Source organism: Cherax quadricarinatus, chromosome 35 (genome assembly GCF_038502225.1).
Source record: "Cherax quadricarinatus isolate ZL_2023a chromosome 35, ASM3850222v1, whole genome shotgun sequence".
Lineage (NCBI taxonomy): Eukaryota > Metazoa > Arthropoda > Malacostraca > Decapoda > Parastacidae > Cherax > Cherax quadricarinatus.
Genome location: NC_091326.1, coordinates 1,935,519 through 1,955,518, shown reverse-complemented (window position 1 = coordinate 1,955,518; position 20,000 = coordinate 1,935,519). Strand labels below are relative to the sequence as shown.

General features: G+C 38.6%; 1 protein-coding gene across 2 annotated transcripts in view; it reads right to left on the bottom strand.

Annotated features, from left to right (window-relative positions):
* Positions 1–20,000, bottom strand: part of raptor (regulatory associated protein of MTOR complex 1) — a 52,299-nt gene that overhangs the window by 15,893 nt on the left and 16,406 nt on the right. For both annotated transcript variants that reach the window (XM_053785699.2, XM_053785700.2), the window contains exons 6-18: positions 19,584–19,684; positions 18,097–18,230; positions 17,526–17,720; positions 16,575–16,769; positions 15,737–15,811; positions 13,797–14,054; positions 12,520–12,669; positions 11,473–11,673; positions 11,000–11,099; positions 6,446–6,594; positions 3,039–3,121; positions 957–1,032; positions 425–570 (exon numbers count right to left, since the gene is read on the bottom strand). In XM_053785699.2, the coding sequence (XP_053641674.2) occupies positions 425–570; positions 957–1,032; positions 3,039–3,121; positions 6,446–6,594; positions 11,000–11,099; positions 11,473–11,673; positions 12,520–12,669; positions 13,797–14,054; positions 15,737–15,811; positions 16,575–16,769; positions 17,526–17,720; positions 18,097–18,230; positions 19,584–19,684 (1,863 nt within the window). The remainder of the gene's footprint in view (positions 1–424; positions 571–956; positions 1,033–3,038; positions 3,122–6,445; positions 6,595–10,999; positions 11,100–11,472; positions 11,674–12,519; positions 12,670–13,796; positions 14,055–15,736; positions 15,812–16,574; positions 16,770–17,525; positions 17,721–18,096; positions 18,231–19,583; positions 19,685–20,000) is intronic.

Genomic DNA, 20,000 nt, shown 5'->3' with positions numbered 1-20,000 from the left:
TTTGATAACTGTAGTGCAAGCACACCTCTGACAAGATAGTGATGGAGTGAATGATTATGAAAATTTTTCTTTTTCAGGCCTCCCTGCCTTGGTGGTAAGTGGCAGATGTGTTAATAAATAAATGAAAAATTTAACATGAAGCCAGAAATAAGAAAGGAGAGGATTGCATGTCTTGTTTTTTTTTTTTTTGGCATCAGTTTGGCCAAAATAAAGAAGTTACTGTACCTTTATTCCAACCTAAAAAAACCTCAGCCATTTCCTACCAAGGCAGTGTGGCCCAGAGAATACAAACCTGTCTACATCTACTTGTAACACTTGAGATGATACTATGTTAAATTATTTTTTATCAATAAGTCTCAACAGATGAGAACCTCAACACCTCAAATGATAAGTTTGTGATGATAATATTATTATAATACTGTACCTGTCAGAATAGCCATGAAGAGGGGAAGTATTGGAATTTATTTCATCAACAGACTTTTGTCGAGGAAGGATAAATATCTTAGCACTCCACTCAACAAATTCTGTGGTAATCATTGGCTTCATAAAACTGATTTCACCTTCATCAACCTATAAGTAAAAGCAATTTAATGAGTCTACATAAATAAAAAAATACTTTCACAGTATATTTGTTTTGTAATTCTTGAGTATAAAATTTTTGTTATATAAATTTTGTGAGTTATTCTTCCACATTTTGAAGAGGATATTGGTCATCTTTCTTATTATAATTATTTTCATAAGAAAGTACTAAACCCATAAGCCATAAGGGTTCGTACAACAACTCGGAATGCGAGTGCTGATCCAAGAAAGGAGATGGCAGCTCCAGTTTTTTTGGATCAAGAGATTTTTGTTGGCAATAAGACAGCTCTTTGAAGGAAGTTTTCTTTACAAAACTTCAGTACACTGCATTAATAGCAATATACCTTGAAGGAAAATACAAACAAATTGGAACTTACATGGTTTATATGGTTTCTTGATCGTGCACGGGTAGGCAGAGATGTCTCCATGGAGGAGGGTGGAGAATCTCCTCCACTGAAAGAAAATGTTTTAATTACGGCTAAATATAAGCAGGTTTAGCATCTTTCTAACACCCACTGTATTTACAGGGAGTTGTTATTATGAATGGCTAATCAAAAATAATTTTAATACTGTGTTTCAAAATGTAGATGTTAGTGGCCCCTTGCTCCCGGCATTTTTGTTGCCTCTTACGACACACATGGCTTACAGAGGAAGAATTCTGTTCCATCTTTCCCTATATCTCTATCTCTATATCTCTCTCTATCTCTATATCTCTCTCTATATCTATATATCTCTCTCTATATCTATCTCTCTCTCTCTCTCTTTCAACAAATCGGCCATTTCCCACCGAGGCAGGGTGGCCCAAAAAGAAAAAGAAAAGTTTCGCTTTTTAATTTTAGTAATGTATACAGGAGGAGGAGTTACTAGCCTCTTCCTCCCGGCATTTTAGTCGCTTCCTATGACATGCATGGCTTACGGAGGAAGAATTCTGTTCCACTACCCCATGGAGATAAGAGGAAATAAACAAGAACAAGAGCTAGTAGGAAAATAGAAGAAAACCCAGAGGGGTGTGTACATATATGCTTGTACATGGATGTGTAGTGTGACCTAAGTGTAAGTAGAAGTAGCAAGACATACCTGAAATCTTGCATGCTTATGAGACAGAAAAGACACCAGCAATCCTACCATCATGTAAAACAATTACAGGTTTTCGTTTTACACTCACTTGGCAGGACGGTGGAACCTCCCTGGGCAGCTGCTGTCTACCAGCTTACTACCTAGAATAAATATATAAGTTTACTGAGTATACCAGGAAAAGTGTATGGTAGGGTTATTATTGAAAGAATTAGAGGTAAGACAGAATGTAGGATTGCGGATGAGCAAGGAGGTTTTAGAGTGAGTAGGGGATGTGTAGATCAAGTGTTTATCTTGAAGCATATATGTGAACAGTATTTAGATAAAGGTAGGGAAGTTTTTATTGCATTTATGGATTTAGAAAAGGCATATGATAGAGTGGATAGGGGAGCAATGTGGCAGATGTTACAAGTATATGGAATAGGTGGTAAGTTACTAAATGCTGTAGTTTTTATGACGATAGTGAGGCTCAGGTTAGGGTGTGTAGAAGAGAGAGAGACTACTTCCCGGTAAAAGTAGGTCTTAGACAGGGATGTGTAATGTCACCATGGTTGTTTAATATATTTATAGATGGGGTTGTAAAAGAAGTAAATGCTAGGGTGTTCAGGAGAGGGGTGGGATTAAATTAAGGGGAATCAAATACAAAATGGGAATTGACAGTTACTTTTTGCTGATGATACTGTGCTTATGGGAGATTCTAAAGAAAAACTGAAAAGGTTAGTAGACGAGTTTGGGAGTGTGGGTAAAGGTAGAAAGTTGAAAGTGAACATAGAAAAGAGTGAAGTGATGAGGGTATCAAATACATATACAAGCATATAATTACACATCCCTCTGGGTTTTCTTCTATTTTCTTTCTAGTTCTTGTTCTTGTTTATTTCTGCTTATCTCTATGGGAAAGTGGAACAGAATTCTTCCTCTGTAAGCCATGCATTGCAAGAGGCAACTAAAATGCCGGGAGCAAGGAGCTAGTAACCCCTTCTCCTGTATAGATTACTAAATTTAGAAAGAGAAACTTTTGTTTTTCTTTTTGGGCCACCCTGCCTTGGTGGGATACGGCTGGTTTGTTAAAAAAAAAAATCATGGGGAAAGATCTAAACCTGTAGGGGTCAAACAGCACCTTTGGGAAGTGGGAGGTATTCATGTTTGATGTAGGTTAGGTGAGCACAGGTCCAATTCCTTGGATCTAAAGCCCCTAACTAGCAATTATATATTTGAGTTTGGGGGCTAAGCTCCAGCTCTTGATCTTGCCTCTTAACCTTCAGCCAACTAAAATTATTAAGCCCTGTTTTGTCTATTTCTGAGACCCTGTATGGAGAGTGTTTGCTCATAGAACTATAAGTGAATAAGAATGAACACTAATTAACGTGAGTTAAATAAATACTTACACAATGAACATGGGTTTATTCACTGGTGTTCCTGGAGCTGACTCCACCTTCTGCTCAACAAAGTCTTTTGAGCCTGTTCTCACCTGGAATACAACAGAAACAAATCATATTCAGAAAGGCTAATCTGTTTTCTTCCTTACCAAAAAAATATGATATAAAACCATATAATTGACACAGTTACTTTTTGCTGATGATACTGTGCTTATGGGTGATTCTAAAGAAAAATTGCAAAGGTTAGTGGATGAGTTTGAGAATGTGTGTAAAGGTAGAAAGTTGAAAGTGAACATAGAAAAGAGTAAGGTGATGAGGGTATCAAATGATTTAGATAAAGAAAAATTGGATATCAAATTGGGAAGGAGGAGTATGGAAGAAGTGAATGTTTTCAGATACTTGGGAGTTGACGTGTTGGCAGATGGATTTATGAAGGATGAGGTTAATCATAGAATTGATGAGGGAAAAAAGGTGAGTGGTGCGTTGAGGTATATGTGGAGTCAAAAAACGTTATCTATGGAGGCAAAGAAGGGAATGTATGAAAGTATAGTAGTACCAACACTCTTATATGGATGTGAAGCTTGGGTGGTAAATGCAGCAGCGAGGAGACGGTTGGAGGCAGTGGAGATGTCCTGTCTAAGGGCAATGTGTGGTGTAAATATTATGCAGAAAATTCGGAGTGTGGAAATTAGGAGAAGGTGTGGAGTTAATAAAAGCATTAGTGAGAGGGCAGAAGAGGGGTTGTTGAGGTGGTTTGGTCATTTAGAGAGAATGGATCAAAGTAGAATGACATGGAAAGCATATAAATCTATAGGGGAAGAAAAGAGGGGTAGGGGTCGTCCTCGAAAGGGTTGGAAAGAGGGGGTAAAGGAGGTTTTGTGGGCGAGGGGCTTGGACTTCCAGCAAGCGTGCATGAGCGTGTTAGATATGAGTGAATGGAGACGAATGATACTTGGGACCTGACGATCTGTTGGAGTGTGAGCAGGGTAATATTTAGTGAAGGGATTCAGGGAAACCGGTTATTTTCATATAGTCGGACTTGAGTCCTGGAAATGGGAAGTACAATGCCTGCACTTTAAAGGAGTGGTTTAGGATATTGGCAGTTTGGAGGGATATGTTGTGTATCTTTATACGTATATGCTTCTAAACTGTTGTATTCTGGGCACCTCTGCAAAAGCAGTGATAATGTGTGAGTGTGGTGAAAGTGTTGAATGATGATGAAAGTATTTTCTTTTTGGGGATTTTCTTTCTTTTTTGGGTCACCCTGCCTCGGTGGGAGACGACCGACTTGTTAAAAAAAAAAAAAAAAAAAAAAAAAAGTAATGTACTAAGGATATACAGTACTTACACACAATCATGAATCACTAAAGAGCAAAGGAAATTTCACCCTTAAAATATGTGAAGCAACAAGCAAGAGATATCTATACATTCACAAACACAAATGATGTATGGCAAAGCATCCCATTGTGACATACTTTGACTTATGACACCTTAACCTGTTACAATACATCTTTTCTCTATCAAAGAAATGTAAATTCTTTTTCAAGTAACAAATTCATATTCTATCCATAAAACTGATGTGCAACAAAGCTTCCAAAACACAAGCAGTGGACACTGGAAAGTTAGTAAGCATAGTAATCAAAATACTAAACTGAATAGAATATCTGCCATTAAGACTAAAGCACAGCACGAGGTGCCGTATACTACAGTTTTCTCTCAATATTCAGAGGCGATGTATTCTAGAGGTCTCAGTAAAAATAGGGATGACAAATGCCACTACACATTTTTACATTAAAAAAATACAATCTAAAATGTCTTTCTTCTCTAAATGCATTCTGGATTGTATATTATATTTATTACTCATTTCCTCATTAGCCTTGATTCTTTGTGCAGCATCTCATCTATTAAATTGATTTTTCTTGTTACAAACTTGCACAAATTTGTCTATTATTTATTCTTGTTAATTCTTTCTTTCTTAGTTCAGATGACCCTCCAAACTAATATTCTCAGCCATCTTTTAGGGTGCCGGTATTTTACATTTAATACCATGGAGGATGTAGTGCCGGCATCAAACCCACACCTAAAAAAAAGGAAAATTAAGAAACTAGAAAGACAAAAGAACCAGAGAAGACATAACAGCAACATATAAAATATTCAGAGGAAGTGATAGGGTACATAGGGATAGACTGTTAAAGAGGTGGGAAACAAGTACTTGGGATACAACTGAAAGTTAAAGACACAGATGAGCCATTTGGATGTAAGGAAGTATTGCTTCAAGTTTCAGGGTGGTTGAGAAGTAGAATGACCCTGATAAAGAAGTGGTAGAGGCAGACCCCATACATAATTTTAAGAGCAGGTATGACAGGGTCCACAAGGCTAGAAGAGAGTGAATCCAACAAGCAACAGGATGAGAGGCAGGGCCAGGAGATTAGACTCAATCCCTGCAACCACATATAGATAAGAACCAACATTATTCAAGTACAAAAGTGTCTTCAATTGCTTCCAGCAAAATCTGATGTTACATACCTTAAAGGTTCTAATAATTAGAGTGTAACTCCACTTAATGACGAGGATAGGGACCAATGAAGCCATTTGTTAGGGACAGTAATTTAACTAAAAAAAATTTAAACAATGAAATTCAGTGTACTGTACTGAGCCAAGATTGGTACTTTCAGGAAAACACCAGGATAAACCTACAGTACAGGGTGTAATGCATATTTCAACCCAGCCAACAGGAGCTCCAAAAGATTGTACTAAAATTAATCCACATGTCTTTACCTATTTTGATTAAAATATTCTTCTTTCAACAAACCGGTGGTATCCCACCAAAGCAGGGTAGTCAAAAAAGAAAAACAAAAGTTTCTCTTTCTAACTTTAGTACTGTATACAGGAGAAGGGGTTACTAGCCCCTTGCTCCCAGCATGTTAGTTGCCTCTTATGACATGCATAGCTTCCAGAGGAAGAATTCTGTTTCACTTCCCCATGGAGGTAAGAGGAAACTAGTAAAAAAACAGAAGACAACCCAGAGGGATGTGTGTATATATATGCTTGTGTACATGCAAGTGTGGTGTAACCCAAGTGTAAGTAGAAGTAACAAGACGTACTTGAAATCTTGCATGTTTGTGAGAAAGAAAAAAAGACACCAGCAATCCTACTGTGAGGTAAAATCAATTACGGGCTTCCATTTTACACTCACTTGGCAGGACAGTAGTACCTCCCTGGGCAGTTGCTGTCTACCAACTTACTACCAAAGAAAAGCTACATACAGTTAAATATATTTAAGTGTATACTGAAAGTAAGCAAAACTATGTCAAATTTATCTGCCCTCTTACATGCTCATAAGACCAAAAAAAAAAAAAAAACTACAGTTTATGCTTAACAACTTCATGAATACCACTAAACATAGAGTACAGTACCTTATTTTTTACATAGTCCACCACTAATTTTGCAAGATTAGCAACTTGTGGATAAGGGTCATGTTCAAGGGTGATGAGGGTCTGCCACAACTTGAAGTACATCCCACTATATGAAAGGCTGCTTACACCAGAGAACACATTGCTTGTCCCTGAAATTGCCAACATGATGTTTTAACAGCTAAATAACAGTGAACATGTTTTATTTACCAGTATAGGAAAAATACTTAACATGTTTTAATTACAGGTAATACAAAGAGGTTATCACTTTCCCAGGACAAAACAAAGTTATCCAATATCCAAGAAACATGACAGTACATGCTAAAATATTATCAATTAGAAAATACAGTAGATTGCTGATATCTGACAGCAGTGGGGAGGTTGTGAAGGTTTTCAAAAATAATTCATAATATTCTTTATGGTTCTCACTCTTTGCACATTAATTTTTTTGCATTACCTATTCAGGTGCTCAGTACAAAAGAGACTGCCAGATAATGCTAAATGCTGAATAAACAACTGATGAATAATCAATGATTTATTTTATGTACACTAAATGCATTAAAGGAGATAGGATACTATAAGTATGATTTTACTCCTGTTACTAAACAGATTCTTACAGTAAACATGCACCTGTCCACACTGAATTTTAACTACTGTACTAGAATGGGAACTGTTAATCAATGAAAGCTCTGAGTTAGGTGTATGATGAGACACTGATATTTTCATGGTAAGCAGAAACTGCTAAAAGCCTTTCTGTTTTTTTTTGTGTTGCTTTATTAGAAAATTTTCCTGGCAAATGAATATTCTGGCATAATTTTTTACTTATTTGTGAGTTTCTCAAGGATTTTATAGTTTAACGAATTTTGTTCTGAATTTCTACTTTCATTCTTAGCAGTCATCACCTGGACACACAAGTGAGGACAGGCTTCAATGTTACAATATACTCTAACTCTGTTACTGTGTACTACCTGATAATGCATCATTCCCCTCCACACGCACGCACCCACGCATGTACGCATGCATGCGTACACACAGGCACGCACGCGTGCACACACACGCACGCACACACACGCACACACACACACACGCACGCACACACTGAGGGACAAACAGGGGTACCAGAGAGTATACCTCGACCGCGACAGAACACAAGAAGAAAGGACTACACTGAAAGAGAGGGTACAGAGACGCAAGGAGGAACGAGAGGCAATGACGAAGATGAGCAGGACCCAGACACAGGAGGAAGGGCAAACACACCCCACAGAATCTCCCACCAAAAGACTCCAACCGCGACATTCCCAACGCAACTGAGCAACCTATACTACAACCCACTCACTGTTCCCTCTGCCACCAACCCCCATATCACAAACCTCACCCCAACAGCTGTCCCTTATGGGCATTCTGACCCCACCCCTATCATCACAAACCCCACCTACACCACAGCCCCATATAGGCCCCCACCAAGGCTCTTGCTCCCCCAACCCCAATATTCTTGCATGACCACAATGATAGAAAAGAAACTGAAAGTTTGGTACACAAACGCGAATGGAATAACAAATAAACATGAGGAGTGGAATGAAAGAATCAGTGAAAAATCCCCAGACATCATAGCAGTCACAGAAACAAAACTCACTGAGACAATAACAGACACAATCTTCCCAACGGGATATCAGATCCTGAGGAAAGATAGAAGGAGTAGAGGGGGAGGAGGGGTTGCACTGCTCATAAAACACTGATGGGGATTTGAGGAAATGGAAGGCATGGACATGATTGGAGAAAGAGACTACATTGTAGGTACAATTCAGTCCGGAGAACATAAAGTAGTCATTGGAGTGATGTATAACCCACCACAGAACTGCAGGAGGCCAAGAGAGGAGTACGAAGAAAACAACAGGGTGATGGTGGACACACTGGCTGAGGTGGCAAAAAGAGCTCACTCGAGCAGAGCAAAGTTACTGGTAATGGGCGATTTCAACCACAGGGAGATCGACTGGGAAAACCAGGAGCCACATGGGGGTCCCGAAACATGGAGAGCCAAGATGATGGATGTGGTACTTGAAAACCTCATGCATCAACATGTCAGGGACACAACCAGAGAGAGAGGGGAGGATGAGCCAGCAAGACTGGATCTTGTGTTCACCCTGAGCAGTTCAGACACTGAAGACATCACTTACGAGAGGCCCCTTGGAGCTAGCGATCACGTGGTTCTGAGTTTTGATTATATAGTAGAGTTACAAGTGGAGAAGGTAACAGGAACTGAAGGGGACAGGCCAAACTATAAAAGGGGGGACTACGCAGGTATGAGAAACTTCCTGCAGGAGGTTCAGTGGGACAGAGAAATGGTAGGAAAATCAGTAAATGAGATGATGGAATATGTGGCAACAAAGTGCAAGGAGGCAGAGGAAAGGTTTGTTCCCAAGGGAAACAGAAATACAGTAATAGGAAGACCAAAACGAGTCCTTGGTTTACCCGAAGGTGTAGGGAGGCAAAAACTAAGTGCAACAGAGAATGGAAAAGGTACAGGAGGCATAGGACCCAGGAAAACAAGGAGATTAGTAGAAGAGCCAGAAACGAGTATGCACAGATAAGGAGGGAGGCCCAGCGACAGTATGGAAACGACATAGCATCGAAAGTCAAATCTGACCCGAAACTACTGTATAGCCACATTAGGAGGAAGACAACAGTCAAGGACCAGGTGATAAGGATGAGGAAAGAAGGTGGAGAACTCACAAGAAACGATCAAGAGGTATGTGAGGAGCTCAACACGAGATTTAAGGAAGTATTTACAGTAGAGACAGGAAGGACTCTGGGGGGACAGATCAGATGGGGACACCAGCAAGGAATACACCAACAAGTGTTGGACGACATACATACAGACGAGGAGGAGGTGAAGAAACTGCTAAGGGACATCGATACCTCAAAGGCAATGGGACCGGACAACATCTCCCCGTGGGTCCTTAGAGAGGGAGCAGATATGTTGTGCGTGCCACTTACCACAATCTTCAACACATCCCTGGAAACTGGGCAACTACCTGAGGTATGGAAGACGGCAAATGTAGTTCCCATTTTTAAAAAAGGAGACAGAAAAGAGGCACTAAACTATAGACCTGTGTCATTGACGTGTATAGTATGCAAAGTTATGGAGAAGATTATCAGGAGGAGAGTGGTGGAGCACCTGAAACGGAACAAGAGTATAAATGCCAACCAGCACGGATTCATGGAAGGCAAATCCTGTGTCACAAACCTTCTGGAGTTTTATGATAAAATAACAGAAGTAAGACACGAGAGAGAGGGGTGGGTTGATTGCATCTTCTTGGACTGCAAGAAGGCCTTTGACACAGTTCCTCACAAGAGATTAGTGCAGAAGCTAGAGCATCAGGCACATATAACAGGAAGGGCACTGCAATGGATCAGAGAATACCTGACAGGGAGGCAACAACGAGTCATGGTACGTAATGATGTATCACAGTGGGCACCTGTGACGAGCGGGGGTCCCACAGGGGTCGGTCCTAGGACCAGTGCTATTTTTGGTATATGTGAACGACATGATGGAAGGGTTAGACTCAGAAGTGTCCCTGTTTGCAGATGATGTGAAGTTAATGAGGAGAATTAAATCTGATGAGGACCAGGCAGGACTTCAAAGAGACCTGGACAGACTGGACACCTGGTCCAGCAAATGGCTTCTCGAATTTAATCCTGCCAAATGCAAAGTCATGAAGATAGGGGAAGGGCACAGAAGACCACAGACAGAGTATAGGCTAGGTGGCCAAAGACTGCAAACCTCACTCAAGGAGAAAGATCTTGGGGTGAGTATAACACCGAGCATGTCTCCGGAAGCACACATCAATCAGATAACTGCTGCAGCATATGAGCGCCTGGCAAACCTGAGAACAGCATTCCGATACCTTAGTAAGGAATCGTTCAAGACACTGTGCACCGTGTATGTCAGGCCCATACTGGAGTATGCAGCACCTGTTTGGAACCCGCACTTGATAAAGCACGTCAAGATACTAGAGAAAGTACAAAGGTTTGCGACAAGGTTAGTTCCAGAGCTAAGGGAAATGTCCTATGAAGAAAGATTACGGGAAATCGGCCTGATGACACTGGAGGACAGGAGGGTCAGGGGAGACATGATAACGACATATAAAATACTGCGTGGAATAGACAAGGTGGACAAAGACAGGATGTTCCAGGGAGGGGACACAGAAACAAGAGGCCACAATTGGAAGTTGAAGACACAAATGAGTCAGAGAGATATTAGGAAGTATTTCTTCAGTCATAGAGTTGTCAGGCAGTGGAATAGCCTAGAAAATGACGTAGTGGAGGCAGGAACCATACACAGTTTTAAGACGAGGTTTGATAAAGCTCATGGAGCGGGGAGAGAGAGGGCCCAGTAGCAACCGGTGAAGAGGCGGGGCCAGGAGCTAAGACTCGACCCCTGCAACCACAAATAGGTGAGTAAATAGGTGAGTACACACACACACACACACACACACAGAGGGTGTTAAACCAAATTCTATGTTTAACATAGATACTGACCTTGCACCTTTGACTTACCTATAGACGATATGGAGTGTGTAGATACTGCTCTTTTCACACCCAGAGGTGACATGTGGACATATTCATTAAAGGAGGAATCAGGACTTGATCCTAAACCCTAGTGGGAGAAAAAGAAAGTTTATGAGCTATTTTTTTTTTTACACACAAATGACTCCTCTCTTAGCTTTCCCAAAGTAACTGTGATTGACCATCTTACCAATTCAGATTTACCATATACTATTTTTGATATTCTCATGACTCCTACATTTAACATCATTCTGTTGAATAATCCAAGTTGGATCAGAACACTGTCATAAATTTCATTCTTCTTCATGCAGGTTATTTATGTATTGTTCCAGTTACGGTATTGTGCCTTTATGTTCATTATGTACTGTATTATATTCCTATGTAATCCCACTGTGTGGCAGATAACTCATTATTTAGTATAAGTCAAATATACTGAAGATATTAATATTTGTGATCATACATACCTGACCTGGAGAAGTGAGCTGTTTTGCAGCATGTCTAGAAAAGACACGACTGATGTTTGGGGGTGACATTACATTATCTGCAGATGAGGCTAGGGACTGAGGTGAGAGATCACTCATTTCATCACGGAAGTATTGACGAGCCACAGTTAGGAAGTGGCTCTCGTATACCTGTATTAGGAAATGCAAGGCCACCACCAGTTCCTGACAAAGATTAATGAAGAATATTACACAACCTCTGAGACTGCCTAAGAATTTGTACTTATTATTTAACTGTCAATGGTACACACAACTGTATGTATGTATGTGTAGTTCACCTATCTGTTCATGGAGAACAAGTTCCAGCTCTTAAGCCTTTTTTTTTTAATATATTTTCTGTTTGATCTCTGTTCAGCTACTAAACTACAATAGGATGCACCACAAATTTTTCCAATGTACCCATTTTCTAATTTGTTATATTAAAATGATGTACAGTGTATCACTGTATATAGATGATAAATTCTCCTTATGTCATTATTTGGTTGCCAAACACTATGTTTAACTAAATCTCAAAAAAAGTAAGTCATGAAGTGATGATGCTCATACAACCAGGAGGGGAAGGATGCAGCATGGAAACTCACAAGTTCTATCATCACCTGATTGTCCCACAAATAATTCAAATCCCTGGGGTTATCATTAAAATGTTAACCATTAATTAACTGGTGCACTGAGTCCCCACCCCAGTGAATAGTGTCATAGTCACATTTTAATTCATATATGGAGTTCACTACCATTACCTTCTTCTCTAGTGCACCCACAACCCTCATGCTGAGGCTACTTCTTATATCTGTTTTTGACTATTTTGGCAATTGCTGTATTTTCCATTTGCATTCCCTCACCTAGGCTCTATTCTCTTCAAAAAATAGTTTTTACACTTATTGTTCATGTATTTTTATTTTAAAAACTTTTCCTACCTGGAAATGTCACTGGCTTTTTATCATTTCTTATATTTCATGTTTGATTTGTTCACATGCCAATCTCCACATTTAGGTCCATGAGCAGTATTCTTACCTGTCTAACAAGAGGTGATCCATCATGAGTGACAGTGTTTGCCAAAGTAATGGCAATAGTGTGGTCTATGGCACGAGCATGGTCAGTCCTCTCTCGGCTTACTAAGCTACTAATGAATGTTCCCAGAGAAAATACTGCTGCTCCACGAACCTTAGTAAAAGAAAGATTGAAATATGCACTATACAGTACTTACAAATATATTATGTTAAATGCAAACAATATTAGGTTAAAAATCCTCTTGTACTCAAAAGCCTAATACAGTAGAGGAGGGCCCTGCTTTACAGGGCTAAGCTTTACGGTGTTTCACTAATGCAGCGGTTTCCAGTTACGCCCATTCTTCATTTATTCAGACTTCCTACAATAAATATATTCACCACTTACTATAAGTTAAGAACAAAAATATTTTAATAACAAAAGTAATGTGTGTACTGTACATGCATTTACTGCAGTAGCCTGGAACCTAACTTATATTACCTAAAAAAAAAAAAAAGTTGAAAAGAGAAGTTGTTAAAGTTATTTTAAGCTAATACTGTAATCATCATTTCTTTAATGGTACACAATACTGACAAGCTGATGAACAAGATACACATGCAATCATTTGCTATCTTTTTTATGAAGACCTTTTTGCCAGCCATTACACAGATTATATACTGGAAACAATATTAGTGGAGAGGTAATATTGAAGTGTTTGATCTCTCAGGCTTGATAGAAGATGTTGAGACCTTTAATTTAACCCTCAGCCTTTGCCTTGATAATGCTAAGACTGAAGGACTGAACACCTATCAACAGTGAGAGACTGACCACCTCAAAAATTCTTCTCCACTTCTTCTTCCACTGTCACTTACATATAATCTCTGTACAGGATTGTAAAAGCCACTAGTTGATGAAACATACCCAAGTGCTCAGCAAGTATCTTATCATTACAACCAATTTCACCTGCTAACCCTCCTAAAAAAAATCCTATGAAAACAAGTGCTTATTGCAAATCTGATTTCTGATTCCATAAATTAAAAAAAACAAAAATCATAATTTATTATATATTTTTTTATTAATTTTTTATATGTTTTAGTGCTAAGATAGATTTAGGTAAAAGTGACAACCCAAAAATGAATAAACAACTGATCTGCAGCATTTTTTTTTTCTTATTTTTACCACATCAGCCATTTCCCACCAAGGTGGTGTGATCTAAGTACAGGTGCAACTGTTTACTGGCATGTCATGCTGTATCTAAATTAATGGCATTCATAAAAAAAATCATAAAAAATTAGCCTACATACCTCAGGTACAGGATCAGACAGGAGTGTATACAGCTTTTCATGGGCATTATCTCTGGTAGCTGCCCAACGGGCATCAGGTTGGTGATGCCAGGTTCGACCAAGACACAGTGTCGCCCACTGTCTCTGTGGTGGATGGGAATCACCCAACAGCTCTAAACAAAGGGACATAAGTGAGCCTTGTAAAGCAACACGCTGACCTTCAGGATGCTCCCACACAATTACACCCAAGACGAATGCCGCCATTGTGCGATGTTCTGCCTGATAATGTATCCAGAAATAGTAACAAGTGATATCAATTATACTGTTGTGAAATATTCATATTGTGAATAGTAAATTTTATAATAAATATAGTCATTAATATTCCATTTTCTTATATAGGTACTGATTATCTCATTTTACTAGTTTAACACACTGGAAGCCTACCATTGAGGTAGGGTCACCATAAAAAGGAAACATTCACTATCATTCATTCACTGTTTTGCCATTATTATAATCAAATTAGGTGCTAAACCCATAGAGGGTCATACAGCAGTATGAAAAGGTATGTGTGAGTGAAGAAATGTGCTAAGGTTAAGAATGAGCAAGAAGTAAGTGTGTGTGAAGTTTGAGGTTAATGGGGGTGGGGGTTAGTGCAAGTAAAACTGAAATATGGGGGTGAGGGTTAGTGCAAGTAAAACTGAAATATGGGGGTGAGGGTTAGTGCAAGTAAAACAGAAATATAAATTGGTGCAAAAGATGAGTTTCAGAAGTCAATGAGAGAGTTTGCATCAAAGGTAGGACTTCAGCAATGTCAGTGAGAGTGAATAGGGGCAATGGAGATGTTGAAAATGGATCCTGCATGCACTCTGATAGACAAGACAATCTATTAAGATATGTTGCATAGACGATGCAACCTGACAGTCCTCACAGTGACATAGGTTGTTTCTCTGTGTGATATTCAAAGTTTATAGAAATCACAATTCAAATAACTCCTATAAACCTCAATATCCCCTACCCCTCCTTCAGAGTGCAGACACTATACCTCCCAGCTACAGGATTCAAGTCTGGCTGATCAGTGTTCCCTGAATCTTCACACTAACAGCACATCAAGCCATAAAAACCACTTGGACCTAGCTTCACCGTACAATGGTTAGTGTATCACGGCTACAATGAGTCCTAAAAGGCCATCAAAGAATAAGGATACAGCAGCAGGACCACTATAATTTATGTATCCCTCAGCAAGAGCCTCCTCTGGTTACACAGGTGAGGAGTCAGATAATCCTGACCCGTCCCCTCTCATTTTCATTCATTCTCATTCTCATGCTCTCGCATCCTCTCTCCTGAAATCACTCATGCTCTCGTATTCTCTCGCCCTATCACCTTCTCATTCTCTCATTCTTACTTTCTCTCATGTTTATGAGACAAAAAAAATAAGAGAGCACAGTGATACCTCCCTGGCCAGATTCCCACTATGATTCATACAAGGAGGCTCAGGGCACCAGCAAGCGACTGTTAATTACAGATTCACAATATCACAGAAGAAAACTAAAAATCAAAATTAGGGACAGGGATGCAAAACTAACTAACTTCAGTGAGAAGACAGAAAAGATAAGAAAAAAATAAGAGAGACAAATGCAGTATAATGCAATCATTTATTTATTGTGATATATTATTCCATTTCTCTCCAACATGAAGATAGTGAGGCACAGAAATGCATCAGGAAAGGGGGTTAGTAGTAGTGCTAACTCCACTTATGAGTTATAACGTAAATATTAACAAGCCCTTGGGGCATAATAGTGGTCGATTAATGGTTAAGGGGATGGGACCCAAGAGCTACAGCTTAATCTCACCAAAAGAAGCAGGTGAATACACACAAATCACACAAGGTAGTAAAGAATAAGCATAAAATGTTAAGTTATGAATGCTACAAAAAAAAAAAACCTAGTTCCCCTTGAACTTACTGGCATGGAGTTATCTGAGAGCACCTGAAGAAAATATTTGTAGCCATTTTCTCGGACAAGGTCTCCCTTGCAACTCTGTGAGATAAAAAAAATAGCATCCTTTATTCATTTCATAACTGAAAGCTACACAATTTAGTTTGCATATTTGACAGCATGCATTACAGATAATTACAGTATAAGTACAGTAAAAGAGTCTGCAAAAGACATTCCTTGAGAAACCTTTTGCAAATGACAGAATATACAGTAACTGAAGACATGGAGTACTTTAATGTGACCACAACATATGTATATCAAACAAAGGCACTTATTGTAAATACATGTCTTGCAATGTGAACCCAGCAGATGTAAGTGCTGTTCAGAAATAAACTATTTGTAAAAATATACATTAAGGTACTTACACTGCAAAAAAAATATATTTTATTTTTATTTTACAATAGTTTATACATCACAAGATTGTCAATAAAAATAAGCTGTTATAACTCAAAGAGTTGTGATAAGAATCTTCCACAAGAGTTTAAACTACACTCTAATGATACCTAATTATAAAAATAACTTAAAACATACACTGCACATTTAAACATATTACAAAATCTTAAAAATATTAGTACAGTGGACCCCTGGTTTACGATCAGCTCCCAATGCGACCAATTATGTAAGTGTATTTATGTAAGTGCGTTTGTATGTGTATGTTTGGGGGTTTGAAATGGACTAATCTAATTCACAATATTCCTTATGGGAACAAATTCGGTCAGTACTGGCACCTGAACATACTTCTGGAATGAAATAATATCGTAAACCGGGGGTCCACTGTACGTATTACTATTGTAGATGCACATACTGGATCAACAGCAAGAATCTTGGCCCACAGGAAAACTAAGAGAGGGCGTAGTTCCCTTGCAGTTGACTGAAGAAGACGTAACACATATGGAAAGATGCCCACAGACAGCACCAGGTTGACGGCCCATGGTCCAAGTGCAAGAAAACTTCCCAGTAGTTCCAGAGCTCGAGGACGGTGCACCTGACTTAGCAGAACCTAAAATGAAACAAAATAATCATGAAATTAATTCATATCAAGCCCATAAGTTGGGAAAAACTAACTGAAAGGACCAAAATATGATCGCATTTTCATTTAAATTTATAAGCTTCATTTGATTTATTTCAGTCATGGTATTTGGTATTATGACTTTTAATCTTAATAACAACAATAATAATTCATATTTACATTTAAACATATATAGGAAAATTTCAGCAATCGCTCTCTTTTACTCATAATAGAGCACACAGGGTCCAAGTTATAGAAAATGGACAGATTTTCAGATATAACTTGCCAAATATTAGTAATTTTTATTTTACTACTAGTATAAGCCTAAAGAAAGATCAAACTGATCACTTAGCTATAAGAAAGCTTACTGAAGGTTTTAAATATAATGAAAGTGTTTATGACCAAACACAATTCCAGGAGAATTTGATAAACGGTGGTCAGTTTGAACCTTTTTTTCTTAGACTTCACTAAATTATACACCTGTTGTATATTACAATAATTTATATCCAATAGTAGGCTGGAGGAAGTGGAGATGTCACACTGGAGAGTAATGTGTGGTGCAAGTATTGTGGAGGGAATTTACGTGGAGATTAGAAGACAGTGCGGGGCTACCAAAAGTATAATGCACAGGGCTTAGGAGGGGTAGTTGAGATGGTTTTGATATTTAGAGAGATGGAGCAAAATAGTGTCCTACTTGAAAGTGTGAATGTGTACCTTGGGAACCTCTTGTATGGTATATATTCCCACCTGGAGGACAATTGGGAGCTGTTCAGGTGGATGTCTCCGTTCATGTCCTAAGTCAAGCCATACTTGAAAGGCAGTAAGCTGCTCCTCAAAGAATGGAGAATGCACATGTGAGCATGGATCCTCAGTACGCAGTGCTGTGGGCAGCTGACCAAGGCAGAGCTCTAGAGCTAAATCCCATGCATCCCACATGGGATGCTGAAACAAGAAAATTCAAGAAAATAATAAACAGCTTTTAAATAATAAATGATATTAAAAATAACATGGAATAACGGAGGAAGAAATACTGGAAGTAATGCACAAGTGAGCAGAAGATTAAAAGCAGACAAACTGGATGAAAAATTTAGCGAGTCACGGAACCTGACCGCAGAATACAGTTTCTGTACTGTACATAAATATATTTCTTACAACACAACTTCTTTTATTCTGACCAAAATTCTAATTGCACACTAAACATACCATTAACTTCTGCAACAATTACAACTGCTATTAATATCTACATTAATATCTGCCCATCCTAAGACTTTCAAATGAAAAAAATGCAGCGGAAAATACTGTGTATCAATCAACGTACCTGGTGAGTAGGAGGGAGATCTGGAGAAGATACGGGTATGCAGTCATATGATCTCATTATGCGTTGAGCTAGGAGAAAATTACGAAATAAACTTGCAACCAAGAGATCTTGTCTAAACAACTTCTGAAACAAATCTATAAAAATAATTATTAGTAATTATCTGAAAGAAGAACCCACTTCTTAACATATTAGCTAATCTCCCACCAAGGTAAGGGTATCATCAGGAATTCTCTGCCTTTCTTTCTAGAAGCCTGCAGAAATAAATATTGATGTGTGTCAAAAACTAATGTTTTGTGTCATAATGCAACAATATAACTCATTTCAGGCTATTATACATGATGCAAAGTTAAAAATGAAATAGGCAGTTTAATAGGGTAATAGCTTAAGAGATATATCACATTATAAATACTAGTTTAAAAGTTCTTTCTTTCTTTCTTTCAACACACCGGTCGCATCCCAACGAGGCGGGGTGGCCCAAAAGGAAAAACAGAAGTTTCTCCTTTTGCATTTAGTAATATATACAGTAGAACGGGTTACTAGCCCCTTGCTTCCAGCATTTTAGTCGCCTCTAACGACACGCATGGCTTACGGAGGAAGAATTCTGTTCCACTTCCCCATGGAGATAAGAGGATAATAAACAAGAACAAGAACTAGAAAGAAAATAGAAGAAAACCCAGAGGGGTATGTATATATGTATATGCTTGTACAAGTATGTGTAGTGTGACCTAAGTGTAAGTAGATGTACCTGAAATCTTGCATGTTTATGAGACAGAAAAAAGACACCAGCAATCCTACCACCATGTAAAACAATTACAGGTTTCCATTTTACACTCACTTGGCAGAACGGTAGTACCTCCCTGGGTGGTTGCTGTCTACCAACCTACTACCTCATAGTTTAAAAGTTATTTCTTATAATAAGAAATTATGTGTGAAATTACTGATATTAGTAAGTTTATAACACAATAAGAATGTTCAGTAAAAAATCACATGACTGTAATTCTTTTCTCTTTCTTTTTCTTTTAACACTACAGAAAACCTTCATGCTCTGGGAGTAGAAAATCTCTTGGAGCTCATCAAAGGTAAGGTATACATCAAAGATGTACTGTCATCTGCCCTTCTAGTTACCTTTCCCAAAGGAAATAAACATCTTTTTGAAGAACATCTTGCATAAATGATCTTCTGAATTCTTTTTAACACACTGGCCGTTTTCCACCGAGGCAGGTGGAGTGAAAAAAAAGAAAGACTTTCATCATCGCTTCATTAAAACCTACCTTTGGGATGAAACAGCTGACTTGGTAAAAGAAAGCGTGTCACTGGTGAAGATCAAGTGAACATAAGAACATACGAAAGAACACTGCAACAGGCCTACTGGCTTATGCATGGACCAATATCATGTGTGCAATGTTAGTTAAGATGGCGTACTTACCATTTTTTTCCCTATAAAAAAGTCCTGGTCCTCACTATGAGATCCTAATATTGGCACATACCTCTGGGAAGTGTATTCCACGCTATAGTGTCAGTAATTGCAGTAAATATCCAGTTAAGTTCTCCCAGTAACGTCCGTCTGTCACTCAGTTGTCCTGGGATCCTGAAACATTAAGGTTCAACTAATTGTAGCATTTATTATTTTTGTTTAAATATGACAAAAGTGAAGGAGCCATTCACACATCTGCTGATGAATTCCACACAATTATTTAGTCAGTGGCGGTAATACAATAAAATAATGTACATCCTTAACAAGCTCATGTACTAAATGTTAAAATACATATGAATTAATTTTTTTTAACATATTGGCCATCTCCCACTGAGACAGGGTGACCAAAAAATAGAAACACTCACCATCATTCACACTATCACTCTCTTGCCAGAGGTGCGCAGATACGACAGTTTAGATATCCCTCTAA